Source organism: Leiobunum rupestre, chromosome 5 (assembly GCF_980474605.1).
Source record: "Leiobunum rupestre chromosome 5, qqLeiRupe1.1.hap1, whole genome shotgun sequence".
NCBI classification, from domain to species: Eukaryota; Metazoa; Arthropoda; class Arachnida; order Opiliones; family Sclerosomatidae; genus Leiobunum; species Leiobunum rupestre.
In genome coordinates this window covers 32,523,212-32,541,356 of record NC_143388.1, presented here as the reverse complement: position 1 = coordinate 32,541,356, position 18,145 = coordinate 32,523,212, and the positions used below count along the sequence as shown (strand labels likewise).

General features: G+C 35.6%; 1 protein-coding gene across 1 annotated transcript in view; it reads right to left on the bottom strand.

Moving 5' to 3' along the window:
- Positions 1–354: 354 nt before the first annotated feature.
- Positions 355–18,145, bottom strand: part of LOC149944190 (WD repeat-containing protein 47-like) — a 58,328-nt gene continuing 40,537 nt past the window's right edge. The window contains exons 9-14 of the mRNA XM_090175908.1: positions 6,389–6,610; positions 3,731–3,905; positions 3,485–3,670; positions 3,275–3,415; positions 2,985–3,203; positions 355–2,214 (exon numbers count right to left, since the gene is read on the bottom strand). Coding sequence (XP_090032034.1) covers positions 2,069–2,214; positions 2,985–3,203; positions 3,275–3,415; positions 3,485–3,670; positions 3,731–3,905; positions 6,389–6,610 — 1,089 coding nt within the window. The 3' untranslated portion in view covers positions 355–2,068. The remainder of the gene's footprint in view (positions 2,215–2,984; positions 3,204–3,274; positions 3,416–3,484; positions 3,671–3,730; positions 3,906–6,388; positions 6,611–18,145) is intronic.

Below are 18,145 nucleotides of genomic sequence, written 5' to 3'. Positions count from 1 at the left end.
GTACGATACTTTACCGCCATCTAGTTCGGACGGCCGAAACTAAAATTGATAGGCATGTGGTGGGAAAAAACAAACGAAGCGCAAAAATGCCATTACCAATGATAAAAAACCAATACTTTCACATGCATCAAAGACAAAAGCTTGCCCAAAAATGGTTTGGGCATAAATTCCTATAAACCATATAAAAACTACCGCCAAAAAAAAGGGGGAGAAAAACTCATAACTTTGCCTACTGTCTAGACGCTCTTAGTTTTTCTACCATTTTTCATATACTTTATGTCACAAAAATGTTTCCTTCTCAGACGATGAAAAATTCTTCTACAGAGTTATAGTATTTTTCATAGATTTATTAACGTTACACTTTTACAAAAAAAAGCACATTAAAAGTCTGTACAATTATGAAATCATATAAACCTACTTAAATCGGTCACTTTTTGACCTATTATGTCAGGGCAAAAACCAGGGGTGTATAAAAAACGAGGGAATACAATTTTTGGCACAAAACTTCTTAAAATATTTTTTTTTCAATGATTTTGGTTTAATTTAAAAAAACCAAAATACAAAGATATATCGTTAATATTTTGACATTTAAGTACACTGAGATACGCAAAAGCATGACCATACGTTCCTAAATTTAATTCTTAAAGACTTTTAATGAATACCCTAGACAAGCCCTAGAAAGCTAATTTCTATAAACTCGCAACCCGAAAGAATAACGTTAAATATTAAAATATATAGACGGAGAAATTATTATCACAGCTAACAGATCTTCACCTATAAAGACAATTTTTTTACTTTTAGCTTATTACACGTCTCGTATTTCCCTGTTCAAACCAAAAATTATTTAATTTTAATTCAATTTGGGAATGTTATTTTGATTATGCGTAATATCCATTGAATTGGGAATAGTACCGCTAGAATTACGTCAACACTATCATTATACGGTGGCGCCATCTATCACTTTCAAGGTGGAATATTGGGAAAAGTTATTTTCATAGCGGATTTTAACAGCGGATGGCGCCACCGACAAATGATAGTTCTCAATATTGACGGAAGGCAAATTGAAACTGTAATTCTAGCGGTACGATTCCTAATTCAATGGTAATATCTTAGTAGAAAAACTCCCCAATTTTATTAAAAAAATGCCTTTAGCGGATTTTCGTTGGTGTAAAATAAAACAAAATTAGTAGTAACTAAACTAAAATTTCTAAATATAATATTTTTTAAAAACTCAAAAACCCACTAAATGCGTAAGTTATGTAGCAGACAAAATAACTTTTAAATTTATTTTGTATAAAACATTTTCTATTTTTTTTATATATGAAGAAAGCGATATATATACATAAAAAAAGTTATTTACAATATCATTTATAATAGCTGACAAAATAAAATTAGAAATGTATCGTTTCGTGGGAGATAATTTTGATATATATTTTGTTTTTAAATAGCTCTATAAAGAAATTCTCCAAAAAAATACCGTATCTTGTACTATTTTATAATATTCTTTCGAATCTAATTTGCAATATTTTGCGTGTTGTTAACCCTACCATTGTGCATTTTATTATTCTTAAAACTTTTATATATCGAACATTTAAACTTGTAAAGAAAAATATTTAAAAACTTAAATTGTAAAGAAGCCTTTTCACAATCTTCATTTTATCTTTCACACACTTTTTCCCCTTTTACTTTCAAATATTTCTAAATTTATAGCGAATAAAACGCGGTAGCTACCAATTTTAAGGTACACAGTCAAATTAAAAAGCTAAAAGTTATAAGATATCCAAACTGGAATAATAATATTAATAATAGTTCTAAAAACTTTGTAAACTGACGCTAACCGTATCAACTTCCAACATGATCAAATTTTGTCAGCTTTTATACAATTTTGTTAAAAACAGCTACAACAACATTTAATTTAGTAGTCGTTTCCATTTAAATATTTCAAACATCAGTTAGGGGGCACACAAGGCGGAAGCGGAAAAGGGGAGGGCGATTTTGTTCATGATATCAATGACATACAATTCGTACCTGTTTTGGGTTAATGGGATTTATTGGAAAGTGTGACGCCTTAGTTGGGCGGAAGAGCCCATAGCACTGCCGTTCGATCAGCGCTGGTTGTTAGGAAAGAGAACTCTGTTGGATGCCAACGACCTTGAATGACTTTGTCCGTGTGTTCTGCCACCACTACACTCGGAAGCGGTTGGATGAGGTCTCCTATAAGAATTAATTAAAGCGTTAATTCATCTTCATAAGAGTTCTCTAAAAAGCTATTTATTTTCTATATTTAAACTAAGTATTGCCTTTCTACAGTAACAGATATTTCAGTAAACGCTGAAGCAGCAAACTAAACATATTAAGCTAATCATGTAGCACACATTGAAACTAATCTATCACCAGTTATGTCAAAGGAGAAGATCCTTTCACAGGAGTAAAGCCATTAGCAGCAAATTTTTAAATGCCTAAAGAGTTACCAGATGGCGCCATTAGTCTGAAACATTGGCATTTTAAAATAACTAATAACCATGAAAAATATTTTATTTTATATGTTACAATGATTCTGAATTGAACTTTTGTTTATAGCCTAAATAAAACGAAGCTTAAAAATAGTTTTGTAATAAATCACTAAGTATTAATTTCTCTCCCGCCAAAATATTTAAATTAGCGCCATCTAGAATAAATAAAGGTATTAAAGTAAAACCTCTAATGGCTTCGCTCTTTTTGTTAATTTAATTGGAAGTTATTTTTAGGGTAGGCCTATTATTACCGTGAAACTAGAATGAAATGATACTAAGATTTTTTTACTAACAAGTACTATTTTGGATAGTTAAATTTTACATCATTTGATTACTAATTTATCAATATCCGATTTAAATTTTAACTGGAACTAAGATGTCGGATGTTAGTTCCAATTGTAATTTAAATCTGGTATAGATAAATCAATAACCAAACCATGTCAAACTTTAAAAGATCGAAGATTACTTCACCTTGTAAATCGGTTAGAACAACTTTATTGTCGTATGAGCCTGTTAACAAGTAGAAAGCTTTGGGCGAGAATCTGATCGTCCTGATATCACTGGCGTGTGGTTTGAAGCATTGAATCATGCGACTTCCTCGGATGTCATACAGCATACAAGTCGAATCTTCGTGACCCGATACCAGTAACCGGCCTGATGGATCGACGCAAACCGTCGCTACCGCACTCCCTGAATAACCAATTGTCGAACATTTAGTAAGCAATAACAGGAAAATGTATCGCTTGATGATTTATAAATACCTGGCCCTGAACCACTGGCAGGTGGCGCTGTAATAAGATTGACGCAACCTCGAGTTCTGAGGTCCCACAAACGAATAGTTCTGTCTTGAGATCCACTCACGAACATGGCTCCACCCCACGTAAACAAAGATAAAATATGACCTATAAGACGCAAAAAACATTAACTTTCCAAAAAGTTTCGAAGGAGTAATTGCCAAAATGGACATTAACCTGAGTGACCCGTTAGAGCTTGGAAAGGTGTCGCTGTTTCGCAGTCCGTGACGTAAATTTTACAGTCGCCGGCTCCGCCACTGATGAGTAAGGAAGAACGATTGCTGAGGTCTTCCATGAAGCACATGTCGCGAACCGTCCCATCATGCATGGTCAGTTCCACTTCACCTCCAGTTCCTCCGCCTCCTATTCAACCACAACATTTAGACATTTGCTCTTTTCTCGAAAAGAAAAAGTGGTCCTTACCGTCGACGTTGCAAGTGTCAGGGTTGAACCTCATTAATTTGACTGATTTGTCGTTTGACCCAGTAGCCAAGAGGTCACCCGTGGCGTTCCAGGCCAAACAATAGATGGATCCTTTGTGGTGTTTTAGTCGTTTGAACATAACGGCCGGTTGATGAGCCGCGTGGTCGTCCCTGAAGTCAACAAATGGACATACAATAAAAATTATATTTCTTTCACAATAATAGATTTATTACAGGGCGTACTATTAGAACGTTTGAAATTGTGACCACGGAATATTTTAGAATCCTTTAAAGGAATTATAGGAAATTTATCAGAGAAATATAGGAAAATATAGGAAGAAAACTGGGGGAAAAAAAGGAAAATATAGGAGAAAATTAATTATACAATAAGGGAAAACGGTTGTAAAAATTGTTTAAAGGGGGTATATCATTGAAGATAAAGTTGATAAACGATAGAAATATTATAGTCAAAAACTATCGGCGAACAGTGTTGGAAATAAGCATATTTAAAAACTAGGACGTTTCAAAGACTTCCAAGGGTAAAATATCAACTATTTTAATTTCTTCTGACTTTTGAGTTAAAATATAGGGTATTATAGGTAGGGATGCACCGATATGGGTACAGCCGATATATCGGCCGATATTAACAAAGTTACCTATCACAATATTATGCTTTTTTGTTTACTCTCGTAACCACCTGTTAAAAAATGATATGATCTATGGCTTTTGGAGTCGAAAAACCACTTATGATTCCTGACCGTTTTGGACGCGAATAATTATTTCCTACAACAGCGATCAACTGGCCTTTTTAAAAGGAAATGTAAGGTTGTGGCAATAAATGTTTTCCATTAATTAGTTAGTTGAGTATCGCCTTTTTTTAAAGTTTTTCCTGAAAATATTTTTCTAATATCAGAAGTATCGGCTAATATCGACCTCGCTTAAGCCGATATTGGCCGATACCGATATTTGAAAAATTAGCCGATATATCGGTGCATCCCTAATTATAGGAAATTTAATAGTAAAACAGGAAAATCGCAACATGGGCGTAGGAACCAGGGGTAGGGCAGGAAGGGGGCAATGCCCCTCCCTAGAATTTTGCTGGGAGGAGCAACTTATGTTTTCGCCTTCCAACCTTTTGGTCAGTTGAAATCTTCAAAAGGCTCAAATTCTCATTTTAAAAGCATATAAAGCTTATAGACCCTCAACTGTGTTTCATTTTCAGTCTGTTCCCGCCAATTTACATAGTAGTAAAAAGCACACATGCATTCGGAGAAGCTACACTCGATTAAAAATTCAAAACTATTCTCCAGACCCCTTTTCGTTTCTCTTTGCCCCGTCCAACTTCTAGAACGTTCCTACGCCCCTAAATCGCAACCTAACCTAACCTAAACCTTGGTCCTTTAGATTGGCAGCAGTTAAATATTATTAATTGTGTTTAAATAACGGCTATTTATATTTAATTTACTTCCCATTGAACCGAAACCAGCCAATGGGCTGGAAAAAGGTAAAGATTCTAGATATATGACGTCGGAAAGGTTTTTGGTCGAATGGGATTCGGTTAAATAGTATTTAAGCGAATATTGTAACCTAACTATTTGGTTAACGATTTTGGGCAACCTCTGATTTGGTAATTCAACTTGCTTAAGATACCCAACCCACTGGTCCCTCTAAGGAAACTTAAAAATTTCAAAAACAATTTAGCGAATAGTTGATTTTATAAAATGTCTTTACGCTTGCCCAGCTTGTTGAAATGTTGCCCTGGAATAGTTTAGCCAATGCCAAAGAATGAGTTCATAAACTCTTTAGTGGGAGAGAAAACGGATCCACAGCTGAAGCGGGGAGGCAACATTTCAACAAGATGGCCAAGGTTATTTTATAAAAAGAACTATTGGTTTACAAAGCAAAAGTGGTTTAAACAAGATGACACAGCCACAATAGTAGCCTCTTCCTCCTAGACCTCTTTGATTAAAAACCGTGGCTTAATACTGGCATAGTTAGATAGACCTATCGAATGATGCCCGAATTAAATTTATATCGAATGCCATTGAAGAGAATTCGTCGATTCCCGGGGACCTATACGGAGCTATAGTTTCCACAATATTATTCACCATCACCACCGTTAACATCAGGAACGAAAATAACTGCCTCTTCCTCTATACTAGAGGAAAAGGTTAAAAACGCGGGTTATATAAGCACTCCATGTCGACATCATCAATGATGCTCAACTTCAAAGCAAATACCACAAAATATAAAATAAGGGAAAATCCCAGCCTAAATTACATCTTCTATAATTTCAATCCTTCAGACAAAGAATATAAAATGAAAGTCGGGGGAAAATAATAATAACAAGTGAAAGCCAGTAGTGTGACCTTAATGAGGATTTCACGGTTTGTAAAAATAAAATAGGCGTACAGAAATGTTTTTGACCCAAGCTTTAGAAAAAAAAAACTAAGTTCCCCAAAGGCCTAAATATGGATTAAATCTAATAAAAATGGGCAGGGTACGGAATGACTTTTAAATACGGCGCCAGCGGGTTGGGCGCGTTAAAAAAGGGAAACAGATGATGAGTTTGGTAATTAAAGGATAAAAATTGTGGAGGAAAAAAAAGGGGATCCTTGTTTCGACAATATGTAATTAAGAGAAAGACAACTCGCCTGAGGTCTGTAATTTTGGGATAGGAGCAGATGCGGAGTGTCTTGGAGTTGGAGCCGATGGCGTACAGCTCTCCATTAGGGTGGAATTCCGCCGCTCGGATGGCCTGCGTGTCCTCCAGACGAGTCACAGCCACGAACTTGGTTTTCTTGCCGTCGGGCCCTTCGCCCGTCACGCTGCCTGGACCGCCGAGGCCGCCATTGTTTAGCGCCTTCTGACCCGGGCCATGCTACCAAAAAAAAAGACAAAAATTAGAAGGAATGCCCAATGATATGATTTCGTGAAAATGTCATCAATACGCTGATATTTGTTTAGATTTTAGGAAAACCGTTGCCTACGTTATTATAAAGGCCATTAGGTTGTCTCGTATCTGGACCCCCGTTGTCTAGGCAACGGTAAAGTTTGAACCACCAAGAGTCCAAGAGCCACAAAATTTTATTTAATCCGTAAGGCTGACTAGGCCCACGCATCACAAGGGGAAGGGGTTAAGAGGTTGACGGGCCGAAAGAAGCTCGAAGATGACGGGCCCCCGCCATGGTCGAAGACGACGGGCCCCCGCCATGGTCGAAGATGACGGGCCCCCGCCATGGTCGAAGACGACGGGCCCCCGCCATGGTCGAAGACGACGGGCCCCCGCCATGGTCGAAGACGACGGGCCCCCGCCATGGTCGAAGACGACGGGCCCCCGCCATGGTCGAAGACGACGGGCCCCCGCCATGGTCGAAGACGACGGGCCCCCGCCATGGTCGAAGACGACGGGCCCCCGCCATGATCGAAGACTACGGGCCCCCGCCATGGTCGAAGACTACGGGCCCCCGCCATGGTCGAAGACTACGGGCCCCCGCCATGGTCGAAGACTACGGGCCCCCGCCATGATCGAAGACTACGGGCCCCCGCCATGGTCGAAGACTACGGGCCCCCGCCATGGTCGAAGACTACGGGCCCCCGCCATGGTCGAAGACGACGGGCCCCCGCCATGGTCGAAGACGACGGGCCCCCGCCATGGTCGAAGACGACGGGCCCCCGCCATGGTCGAAGACTACGGGCCCCCGCCATGGTCGAAGACGACGGGCCCCCGCCATGGTCGAAGACGACGGGCCCCCGCCATGGTCGAAGACTACGGGCCCCCGCCATGGTCGAAGATGACGGGCCCCCGCCATGGTCGAAGACGACGGGCCCCCGCCATGGTCGAAGACGACGGGCCCCCGCCATGGTCGAAGACGACGGGCCCCCGCCATGGTCGAAGACGACGGGCCCCCGCCATGGTCGAAGACTACGGGCCCCCGCCATGGTCGAAGATGACGGGCCCCCGCCATGGTCGAAGACGACGGGCCCCCGCCATGGTCGAAGACGACGGGCCCCCGCCATGGTCGAAGACGACGGGCCCCCGCCATGGTCGAAGACGACGGGCCCCCATCATGATCGAAGACTACGGGCCCCCGCCATGTTCGAAGACTACAGGCCCCCGCCATGATCGAAGATGACGGGCCCTGGTATTGTAACAAATTTGGAATTCAGATCACTTATTGAAACGTTATAGAAACATTGATATTTGCTTACAAATAGATGCTGTATTATAAACGTACATAAAAGATCAACAAACACGTTTTCCAAACATTAATTAATGTAATCCTTCAAAAATACTCAAGCGTATAAATTTCTAAAGGTTTTTCGTGGAATTAAATATTACATCGGTTATTATTCATACTATATATAAAACAAAATGTAACATAATAAAATAGATGTTCTAAATACGCTCCGATCTAGATACAAATTTAACAAGATTTGATAGCAACATCCTTATTTAAATTCATTTGCCAAACACCTACGGAATATTATGTCACACGTACTCTAGAAATACTTTTTGAACAACACCCACAACGACTTCGCTAGCCACACATTTAAAAACGATAACTTTAAAGACATATTTTACCGTGTAAAGCGTAGATAATTAGCCTATTACCATTGCCTGAGAAAATATTTAAAAACTAATTAAAACCAGGTTCGCCTACATCAAAGTAGTAGGCTGCTCAAAAACCGTACGACAAAAATATCGGGATTTGCTTTCCATTAAAAATATTTCAAGGTCCAAATGGTGGGAGTTAGCAGCGTGTTTACGACGCAAACTGGAAATATTAACACCCAAAAATACCGGAGAATGATTACTTCACTGGATACATATGGCCGAAAGGGTTATTTTTTGTTCTTCCTAGAGTAAATCTCATAATCAAAATATAAGTGGGACTAGCCAAAAAAAAAAGCAAGCGGTGCTTCTGCGTGGAGCATCTTTTATCGCTCTAAACAGCATCCCACGCGGAACTACAATTGCGAAATAGTTTCAAAGTCAAACATCGGCAATATTTATTACGAAGTACCAGTTCCGGATAGCATCAATTCAAATATATTTAAATTTCGCAATATTTAGTTACGAAATATGCGATACCGTTGAATGGTAGTCTGTTTAGTCATTAATAAATTAATTTATTTAATATTATGCAGATGCAATCTATTGAAAATTATGCAGATCTACTTAAAATTAGACAATATATTATTTATTTATCATTAGATATAATCTTTTTAAAATTAGGTATAATTTATATATAATTACGCAGATAATATATTTAGTTAAATAATATCATGTGGTAATGCAGAAACCATGTATTTAGTTATGTATAAACTATTTATTTCGTATTATGCAAAGACCACTTATTTAAAACTATGCACGAACCACCAACTTAAAACTGTGCACGAACCACTAATTTAAAACTGCGCGCGAACCACTAATTCAAAACGGCGCGCGAACCGCTTATTCAAAACTGCGCGCGAACCACTAATTCAAAACTGCGCGCGAACCACTAATTCAAAACTGCGCGCGAACCGCTTATTCAAAACTGCGCGCGAACCACTAATTCAAAACTGCGCGCGAACCACTAATTCAAAACTGCGCGCGAACCACTAATTCAAAACTGCGCGCGAACCACTTATTCAAAACTGCGCGCGAACCACTTATTCAAAACTGCGCGCGAACCACTAATTCAAAACTATGCAGACCATTATTTAACGTTTGAAATGAGTTTACACTGTAGAATTTCTAGCAATTTTTTTAAATTGTTTGAAAGTTTTCTCTATACTCTTAAACGCGCCTTCCCAATCGACCGCCATTAAACGATTCTAAAAAGAGTGTATAACTTTGTACGGAAAATTTTAAGATTTGAACTTTGCTGAAGACAAAACGTTTGGAGCTAAATACGAAACTTGTTTCGTATTATCCTTAACGCGAAACGAAGCATTTGTATTGTAAGTTAGGTTCCTTCAAGACATAATTCAGAAAGTATATTTATATTTCAAGAAGATTCCCGATTGAATTTTATTCGGAAAGGCAAAAACGTGTTTAAAGGATAAAATATTCTGTAATAAATAAAAATTCTTTGTAGGTATATTAATAAAATGCCAATGGCTTTTTCTATGGCCTGCTGATTTTCACTTCGAAATCATTGCCGTTTGAGCCACAAAGTGAAAGAATTCTAAAGGTTCGAATCTAAATCTTAAATAATGTCTAAATCTTATTACACTAACAGATCCTTTAACCTTCTGTAGGTTTTTTTCCAAATATGAAACCGAAGGACACTAACTTATTAGTTTTCCTGATACATACAGGTTTTCCCACGGATAATTTCCGGATTTTTCCAGATGCAAGATAAAATAAAACTTTGATTTACAGAATACTCATTTCATGATTATCATTTAAGTTAAATTAGTTCAATATTATCATCAAGAATGTATTTATTTATACTCAGGGAGAATGAATATGTCGAGACTATCGACGGACACGTTGAAGCCCTAACCCCGTCCTCGCAGCAGCGTTAATCGCGTCGAAGAACGTCATTTTTAAGAACCAATGAGATTGCAGTATTATTTGATTTTATTAAAGCGGAGGAGCATACCGGGGGCCCCAACGGGTGGAATTGGAGAAACGCTCAAAATAATCTCGACATTTTCATTCCCTGACTTATTTTGTACCAAAGGTTTGTATTTTTTAACCAATATTTTAGTAAAAGTTTAATATTCGCAATTGAAATTAAATTCCCCGACTTTTCCCTGATTGTTATACCGATTTTCAGATTCCCTGACTTTTCCCCGATTGTTATACCGATTTTCAAATTCCCTGACTTTTCCAGGATTTCCAGGTACCGTCGCAACCCTGTTTAACAAGTAAAACTTATTGATGTAAATTTGTACTCTTACGATAAGTAATACCGTCACAAAAATTAAACCGAGAAATAATGAATCAAAAATCTGCTTACGACTTAAAGAAAAATATTCGAACAAATTACTTTTATATCAAGCCATAAATATGATAATAACGCAACAAGGGTATTACAGAGGGATTCGCCGAAAAGGAATAAAAAATGGCAAAGGTTGATGGCTAGGCAAGACGCCTCCATTAATCACAAACGCGAAATAAGCCTGAACAATAACGATTTTTAAGGCAAGATATTCCCTCTCGGGTGGTATTGATGGATGCATCAACGGGTTGGTATGGACCCGAAAAAGGGGCCAAGTCAAGTCCGTTAGACCGTGAAAATCCCTTCCTTGTAATCCTCCAAAAAAAGCTACAGAGAAACAAGAGGGTCACGCCGGGTACCAAATAAGTTTCACACGAGCTTCCACGATGAGTAAGGGTAATAATGATAAATATGGTAAACTACATACCATTATTTACAATATTTACCATAATGGTAAATATGATAAAATAATGGTAAATATGATAAAATAATGATAAATATGATAAAATAATGATAAATATGGTAAATTAATGATAAATATGGTAAATTAATGATAAATATGGTAAATTAATGATAAATATGGTAAAATAATGGTAATATGGTAAAATAATGGTAAATATGGTAAAATAATGATAAATATGGTAAAATAATGATAAATATGGTAAAATAATGATAAATATGGTAAAATAATGATAAATATGGTAAAATAACGATACATATGGTAAAATAACGATAAATATGGTAAAATAACGATAAATATGGTAAAATAACGATAAATATGGTAAAATAACGATAAATATGGTAAAATAACGATAAATATGGTAAAATAACGATAAATATGGTAAAATAACGATAAATATGGTAAAATAACGATAAATATGGTAAAATAACGATAAATATGGTAAAATAACGATAAATATGGTAAAATAACGATAAATATGGTAAATTAACGATAAATATGGTAAATTAACGATAAATATGGTAAATTAACGATAAATATGGTAAATTAACGATAAATATGGTAAATTAACGATAATATGGTAAATTAACGATAATATTGTAAAATAACGGTAATATTGTAAAATAACGGTAATATTGTAAAATAATGGTAATATTGTAAAATAATGGTAATATTGTAAAATAATGGTAATATTGTAAAATAATGGTAATATTGTAAAATAATGGTAATATTGTAAAATAATGGTAATATTGTAAAATAATGGTAATATTGTAAAATAATGGTAATATTGTAAAATAATGGTAATATTGTAAAATAATGGTAATATTGTAAAATAATGGTAATATTGTAAAATAATGGTAATATTGTAAAATAATGGTAATATTGTAAAATAATGGTAATATTGTAAAATAATGGTAATATTGTAAAATAATGGTAATATTGTAAGATAATGGTAATATTGTAAGATAATGGTAATATTGTAAGATAATGGTAATATTGTACTTTTCAAATTTTAAGTACAACGTTTTTAAATGCATTTTGGTACGTTTTAAGGTTGAGGAAATTTTTCTATAATTGATGCGTTCTTTCAAAAGCACAAAAATATGAGAAAAGCGACTCTATAAAGAATTTGATCTATATTAATTTAGCCCTGACTGCCAACACCTTCAATGTATTGAACTATATAGCGCACTGTTTCATTCGACACTCTCCTAAGCCATTTGTATCTGGGGAAATACAAGCGCCAAAAACTTTGATAGAATTCAAAAACTCTTTTATATAATGGCATAAATTCTGACTTAAAAATTTCTGAAAAATTAGTTCGAACAATAAGAACTGGAACAAATAAGATTTTAAAATAACCAAACTGTAAAACAAGCAAAAAAATACGTAATTTTTTTAAAAAGGCGTAAAAAACTTTCACCTTTAGGATAATAATATACAATTTGCCCCATCATTACAAAGTCTAAAGATTTAAATTTCTTGTGAAAAAATGTTTTTTTTTACAAGCCATTTATCAACGATTAACATTATTTAACCTATGTTTTTTTGTTCTTTTTATTGTTGTTATTTTTAGTCTAAGGTTAATCTCATACCTGTTGCAAATTATCCGATTTTAAAAATTTTATTTAATTCGCTTTGATGTGATTTCGACATTATTTGAAATAGATGAAATAGATAATATAAAAAGGGCTTACAAGTCGCAAGCTGACTTAGCCCTTTATTTACATGAAAATTGAACTTGAAACTTGATAATAATATGAAAAGTACAAAATGTTCACGTTTTCTCCAAAGGTACAGATAATACTAAGCGGCAACACGGCGGCGACGACAGTGACGGATTCAGAAGTTTAACACCAGGCTATGCTAGGCTGGTGTGAAACTAAAAAGTGAAACGTCTTGACGGAGGGCGAACTTAAAAGGCTGGGGTCTTCGGGATAAATAATCCATCAGAAATCGGGGCTATCGAAGCTCCCTTCCTAACAAGCTCGAATTGATGAATTGGCGCTCTGTTCTAATCCTGCCGCCTCGCACTAATGCCACTAAATACAGCGCCACAACAATTCCGAGGGTAATAAATAAAACTAGGACAGAGATAGGCTACGAATTTCCTAAATAACGGACATTTTTAAACGGTATCGTTAAGTAACCAGGTGGAATTTCCAGTTTTGTACATACTTCGCGTAACGAATTGATAATTCAGTAACTCTTAGGGTTGCCAGTTTTTTCAGATTCAAATTCCCTGAATTTTCCAGGTTTTCACTGACCCTTTCCGGAGATTTTCCCAGACTTTTTATTTTGTGCTAAATTTTTTACTTTTTTAACTGTTACTTGACATTTAGACCTAAATTAAAATTTCCTGGTTTTACGGGTACTGTGGCAACCATGAGAATACTACAATAACGTACTACAATACAAGTACTGTTGAAGAGACACGGCATAGTTTGAATTTCAGTACGTGTGCCAGAATGGTTAGCACTTTTACCTCGCAGCAAGAAGAGACGGTTTGTGGTACACAGTGAAAACTTGGAAACACTCCTTCCGCGTTGAGTTTACCAGTTCTCTCCCCACTGGTTAAAGACGTTTTCCCCCCGAGTTCTTCGGTTTCCCCTTTGCATAAAAACTTGTTGAGGTTAAAGGTAATAGTAATGCATTGTAACCCGGCCACCTGTTTAAGACGTAAGTCGCTAGATGACTTGGGTATTAGCCTAGCTGATTATTATTATTAGTAAGTGTAGGGAGCCGTTGGCTCGCGTGGCATGAAGGGCCTGCCACCACCCTCCTACGCAAAGTAACCCGTCCACCTGATTTAGAGGCATTAAAAGTCGCTAGATGACTTGGGCCTAAGGTGGTGCCTTGGGTATTAGCCTAGCTGATTATTATTATTATTATTATTTTCCCGCGCTATCACGAAGAGAGATCACTAGGAAATTTCAACCCGAATTTCAACTGAATATGTGGCCCTTTAAGAATGGGGTTCAATTTGTTCGATTAGGGTAAATTAGAAAGCGGTGTAGTGTAAAACCTTTTAGACGGGTTTAAAAATTAAAGGGTGGAAATGTAATTACTAAAATGCCAGCAATTTCATTGAAAAATGATCAGACCAAAGCAAATTAAAAATTTACGCAGTCTCGTATTCAGATGAAAAATGGCTCTTTATGAACAGAATTTCGAAGCTTTACAAATTGAATCTCTAACGCCAATTCCCCTTTCTGATGCCAACTCGAGAAGCTCATTAGCTGATTGATTTTCAAAACCGAGGGGATAGCGACCTCAAAAATAAAAATTAAAAATGCCCAAAAGATTTCTGATTTACAAATATTTCCACTGTTTATCTACTGGATTTTCCGACATATTTTGTGCATTTCTAGTTTTCAATATTTCTTCGTATTTCTCATATTTCTTGCCGATTTCTGAATTGCCAGAAATATTGAAAAGATTTTAGTATTTCACAAGATTCAGTAATCCCAGGGATTTCCCGAAATCTCACATATTCCCAGAGATTTTCGGAAATTTCCAATATTCCCAGAGATTTTCGGAAATTTCCCATTTTCCCAGAGATTTTCGGAAATTTCCCATTTTCCCAGAGATTTGCGGAAATTTCCAATATTCCCAGAGATTTGCGGAAATTTCCAATATTCCCAGAGATTTTCGGAAATTTCCAATATTCCCAGAGATTTTCGGAAATTTCCAATATTCCCAGAGATTTTCGGAAATTTCCAATATTCAGAGATTTCCCGAAATTTCCAATATTCAGAGATTTCCCGAAATTTCCAATATTCAGACTTTCCGAAATTTCCAATATTCAGAGATTTCCCGAAATTTTCAATATTCAGAGATTTTCCGAAATTTCCAATATTCAGAGATTTCCCGAAATTTTCAATATTCAGAGATTTTCCGAAATTTTCAATATTCAGAGATTTCCCGAAATTTCCAATATTCAGAGATTTCCCGAAATTTCCAATATTCCCAGGGATTTCTCAATATATCCAATATTCCCAGGAAATTCCCGAGACTTAAAATAATTTCCGATACTTCCAATATTCCCAGGGATTTCCCCGAGACTTAAAATATTTCCCATACTTCTTGTGGATATCTAAATTTCCAGAAACAAATTGAATTTATCGTTACTTGTACAACAGATTACTTAAGTAGTCCGCCAATCTTTCAAAACAACGGTATTTTGTCACACAAACTATGGTCAACATATCTACCGTTTTCAGATTTCAAGAAAAATGATCCCTAGATATTTATAAAAACAAACGTTGAATTTATATTTCGATCCCCTTATTTTAAATGAAATTTTTTCGAAAAGCGAAGTAAGAAATGAGAGATTTAAGACAGCCAAACACACCAATCCCAGCGGCCACCCACAATGAACGTAGCCTAAATGGAGACAAGAACGTGGCCCCACTAGAAGGAGTCAAAATCGCAGAATAAACAAATGAAATTCAATACCTCGGTTAGAGATTCGATCCAAAAGGCGTTTCTGGTCATCCTCCGAACACATCCGCGACTTTGGACGAAAAGAGGCGAGTCGGGGAAGTTACCAATTGTACAATACCGTCACCCAAAATTATCAAAATGTCGAAACGACAAAAAAATAAATCCATTTTTATATACTAGCGATTTCGCGACGAAATCAAAACACCGTAAAAGGATAAAAGAGAGTTTCCGTTATTTCTCGAGTTGCTACATTTACGAGCAAACTAATACCTACTCCGGCCCTTTATTTTTCAGTGTCCGGTTAGAATTTTAAATTTAGCTAAATAAAGGGAAAAAATGAAAACTCAGAATAAAAACCCAAATTCTTCCACTTTTACTTTCGAAAGCACAACGGAAAAGTGAAAATATGTGACTAATTATTTCAGGAAATGGCAATAGCGAAAAATAAATATCCTTTTTCTGGAATTTGTTTGATTTAGTTCTTCCTGATGAGTATTTTGGAGGTTTCCTGTCTCGCTTCAAGAGACCAATTTTTTTAAATATGGAGAGGTTTATTTACCACGTCATGCGCCAACGATATTTATAATTTCTATAATTTTCATAATCGGTTTTGGGAAAAGTGTTAAAAGTGGTATTTTTAATTATCCTCATTTCCAACTTTTTTTCTTCTTCTTTGGAAATTTTTGGTCGATGTGATTGAAAATTGGAACTTTTGAAGACCTGATTTTCTTTTTATTGCCTCGACAAAAATTTATTGTATATACCGGTTATTTAATTATAGCGACTAACTCGTCTCCGGAATGTTTTCTTAAAAGGATCCAAGATTAGTCCCAATCTAAGCTAGCGCTATTAACGTTAAGGAAAAACGGATTATTGGATTTAAATCGTTATTTTAAATGATTTATTTAAGTAAAATAATATACTAATGGAATATACAACAAAAATACCAATTAAAACAAATCAAATAGATAAACAATTATTATATTAGATTAAAATCAATTTATTAAATACTTGAAAAAATTAAGGAATTAATTTCTCAATTAAGTCCTTTTAAGTGATTTTTTAATTAAATCCTTTTAAGTAATTTTAGATTTTTTAAATGCTATAGCTACTTAAATTTATAATCCCGGTAATTAATTATTAAAGAAATTACATAATTTGCAAACAGGAATTTTGCAGAACAGAATTAAATTAATTTAAGTTACAACAATTCCGGTAATTACTTAATTATTAAAAGTAATTAATTTAATGCCAAATTAATTGTTTCATGATAATTTTAAATATTTTGATTTAGCTATAGATCTCTACAGAATTAAATTAAAATGACAACCAAACCGGGTAATTAATTATAAAAGGAATTAATTAATTTGTTGCAAATTTAAAGTGTTTCAAGCAAATTTTCAATTGTTTGAAAAAGCTATAGATCTTTGCAGAAAAAATTAAAATCACAACAACCTTGTTAAATAATTACATATTTAAGAACTTAATTTACCAATATTTTGATGAAGCTATAATAAATAATTTTATAACAACAAATTAATAATTTTATAACAACAAATTAATAATTTTATAACAACAAATTAATAATTTTATAACAACAAATTAATAATTTTATAACAACAAATTAATAATTTTATAACAACAAATTAATAATTTCAAACATAAAATTAATAAAAAAGTAAATCCAGGAGGTAACTAATTTGAATAAAATGAACTTACAAGAAGGCGAAACGTTTGTTGTCCAGTATGGTCCAAGCTTTTATTACGTTTAAAATGATGAACGGGACAGGCTTTATGATTGCCATTTCGAATCGGAGGGGCCGAAGAGACACTGACACTTCTCCCGGAGTGACCATTACGGGTCGCGGTAGTGGTCAAGTGGGGCAGGGAATTGTGGTGATTGTGGTGGGGCGAGCCTCGAAACACGACGTCCGCCATGCTACCGACTCTAAGCAATTTATGGAGTCGCGATAATAAGAAATTAACCAAATCGTGTCCCGAGCGGTTGTGATCTCGCGCCAGAACTAAGAAAACCTAAACTACGCGACGAAAAACCGTTTTCCACGCCTCTCAACTTTTTAACTCCCCCCTCGTCTTTGCCCTCCCCCGACCGTGCATCCTACCATGTAAGGCTTAAATCGCTTAAAGTAATGTACGAAATAAAACAAGTTGCAACCACACGCGCGACGGCCAAAGAGAGGGGGTAGCGTAGTCAAATAACCGTCTCAAAAACAGGGTTTCGCCGTTAGGCCAACAAACAAAAAAAGGCATCAGGAATAAACGTGTTGTAAGACTTCGACTGTACATTCGAGACACCGTAAGGATTAAATGTTTTGATGGGGAAATGAAGACGAAGCGGGCGGGTTTATAGTGGCGATTAAAATGTTCGTCTTTTACTCTCACCGTTTAGTTTATTTTTAAGTTTATTTAATAAATTTAATTTATTTTAATTTGAGGAATTTGAACGATTAGGATAATTTTATCCAGATATACCAAAGCGAAAAATTATACTATTTCAGGTTGTTTTTTATAATAATAGGGAGGATAAAGTTATATTTTTTATTGAGTTTAA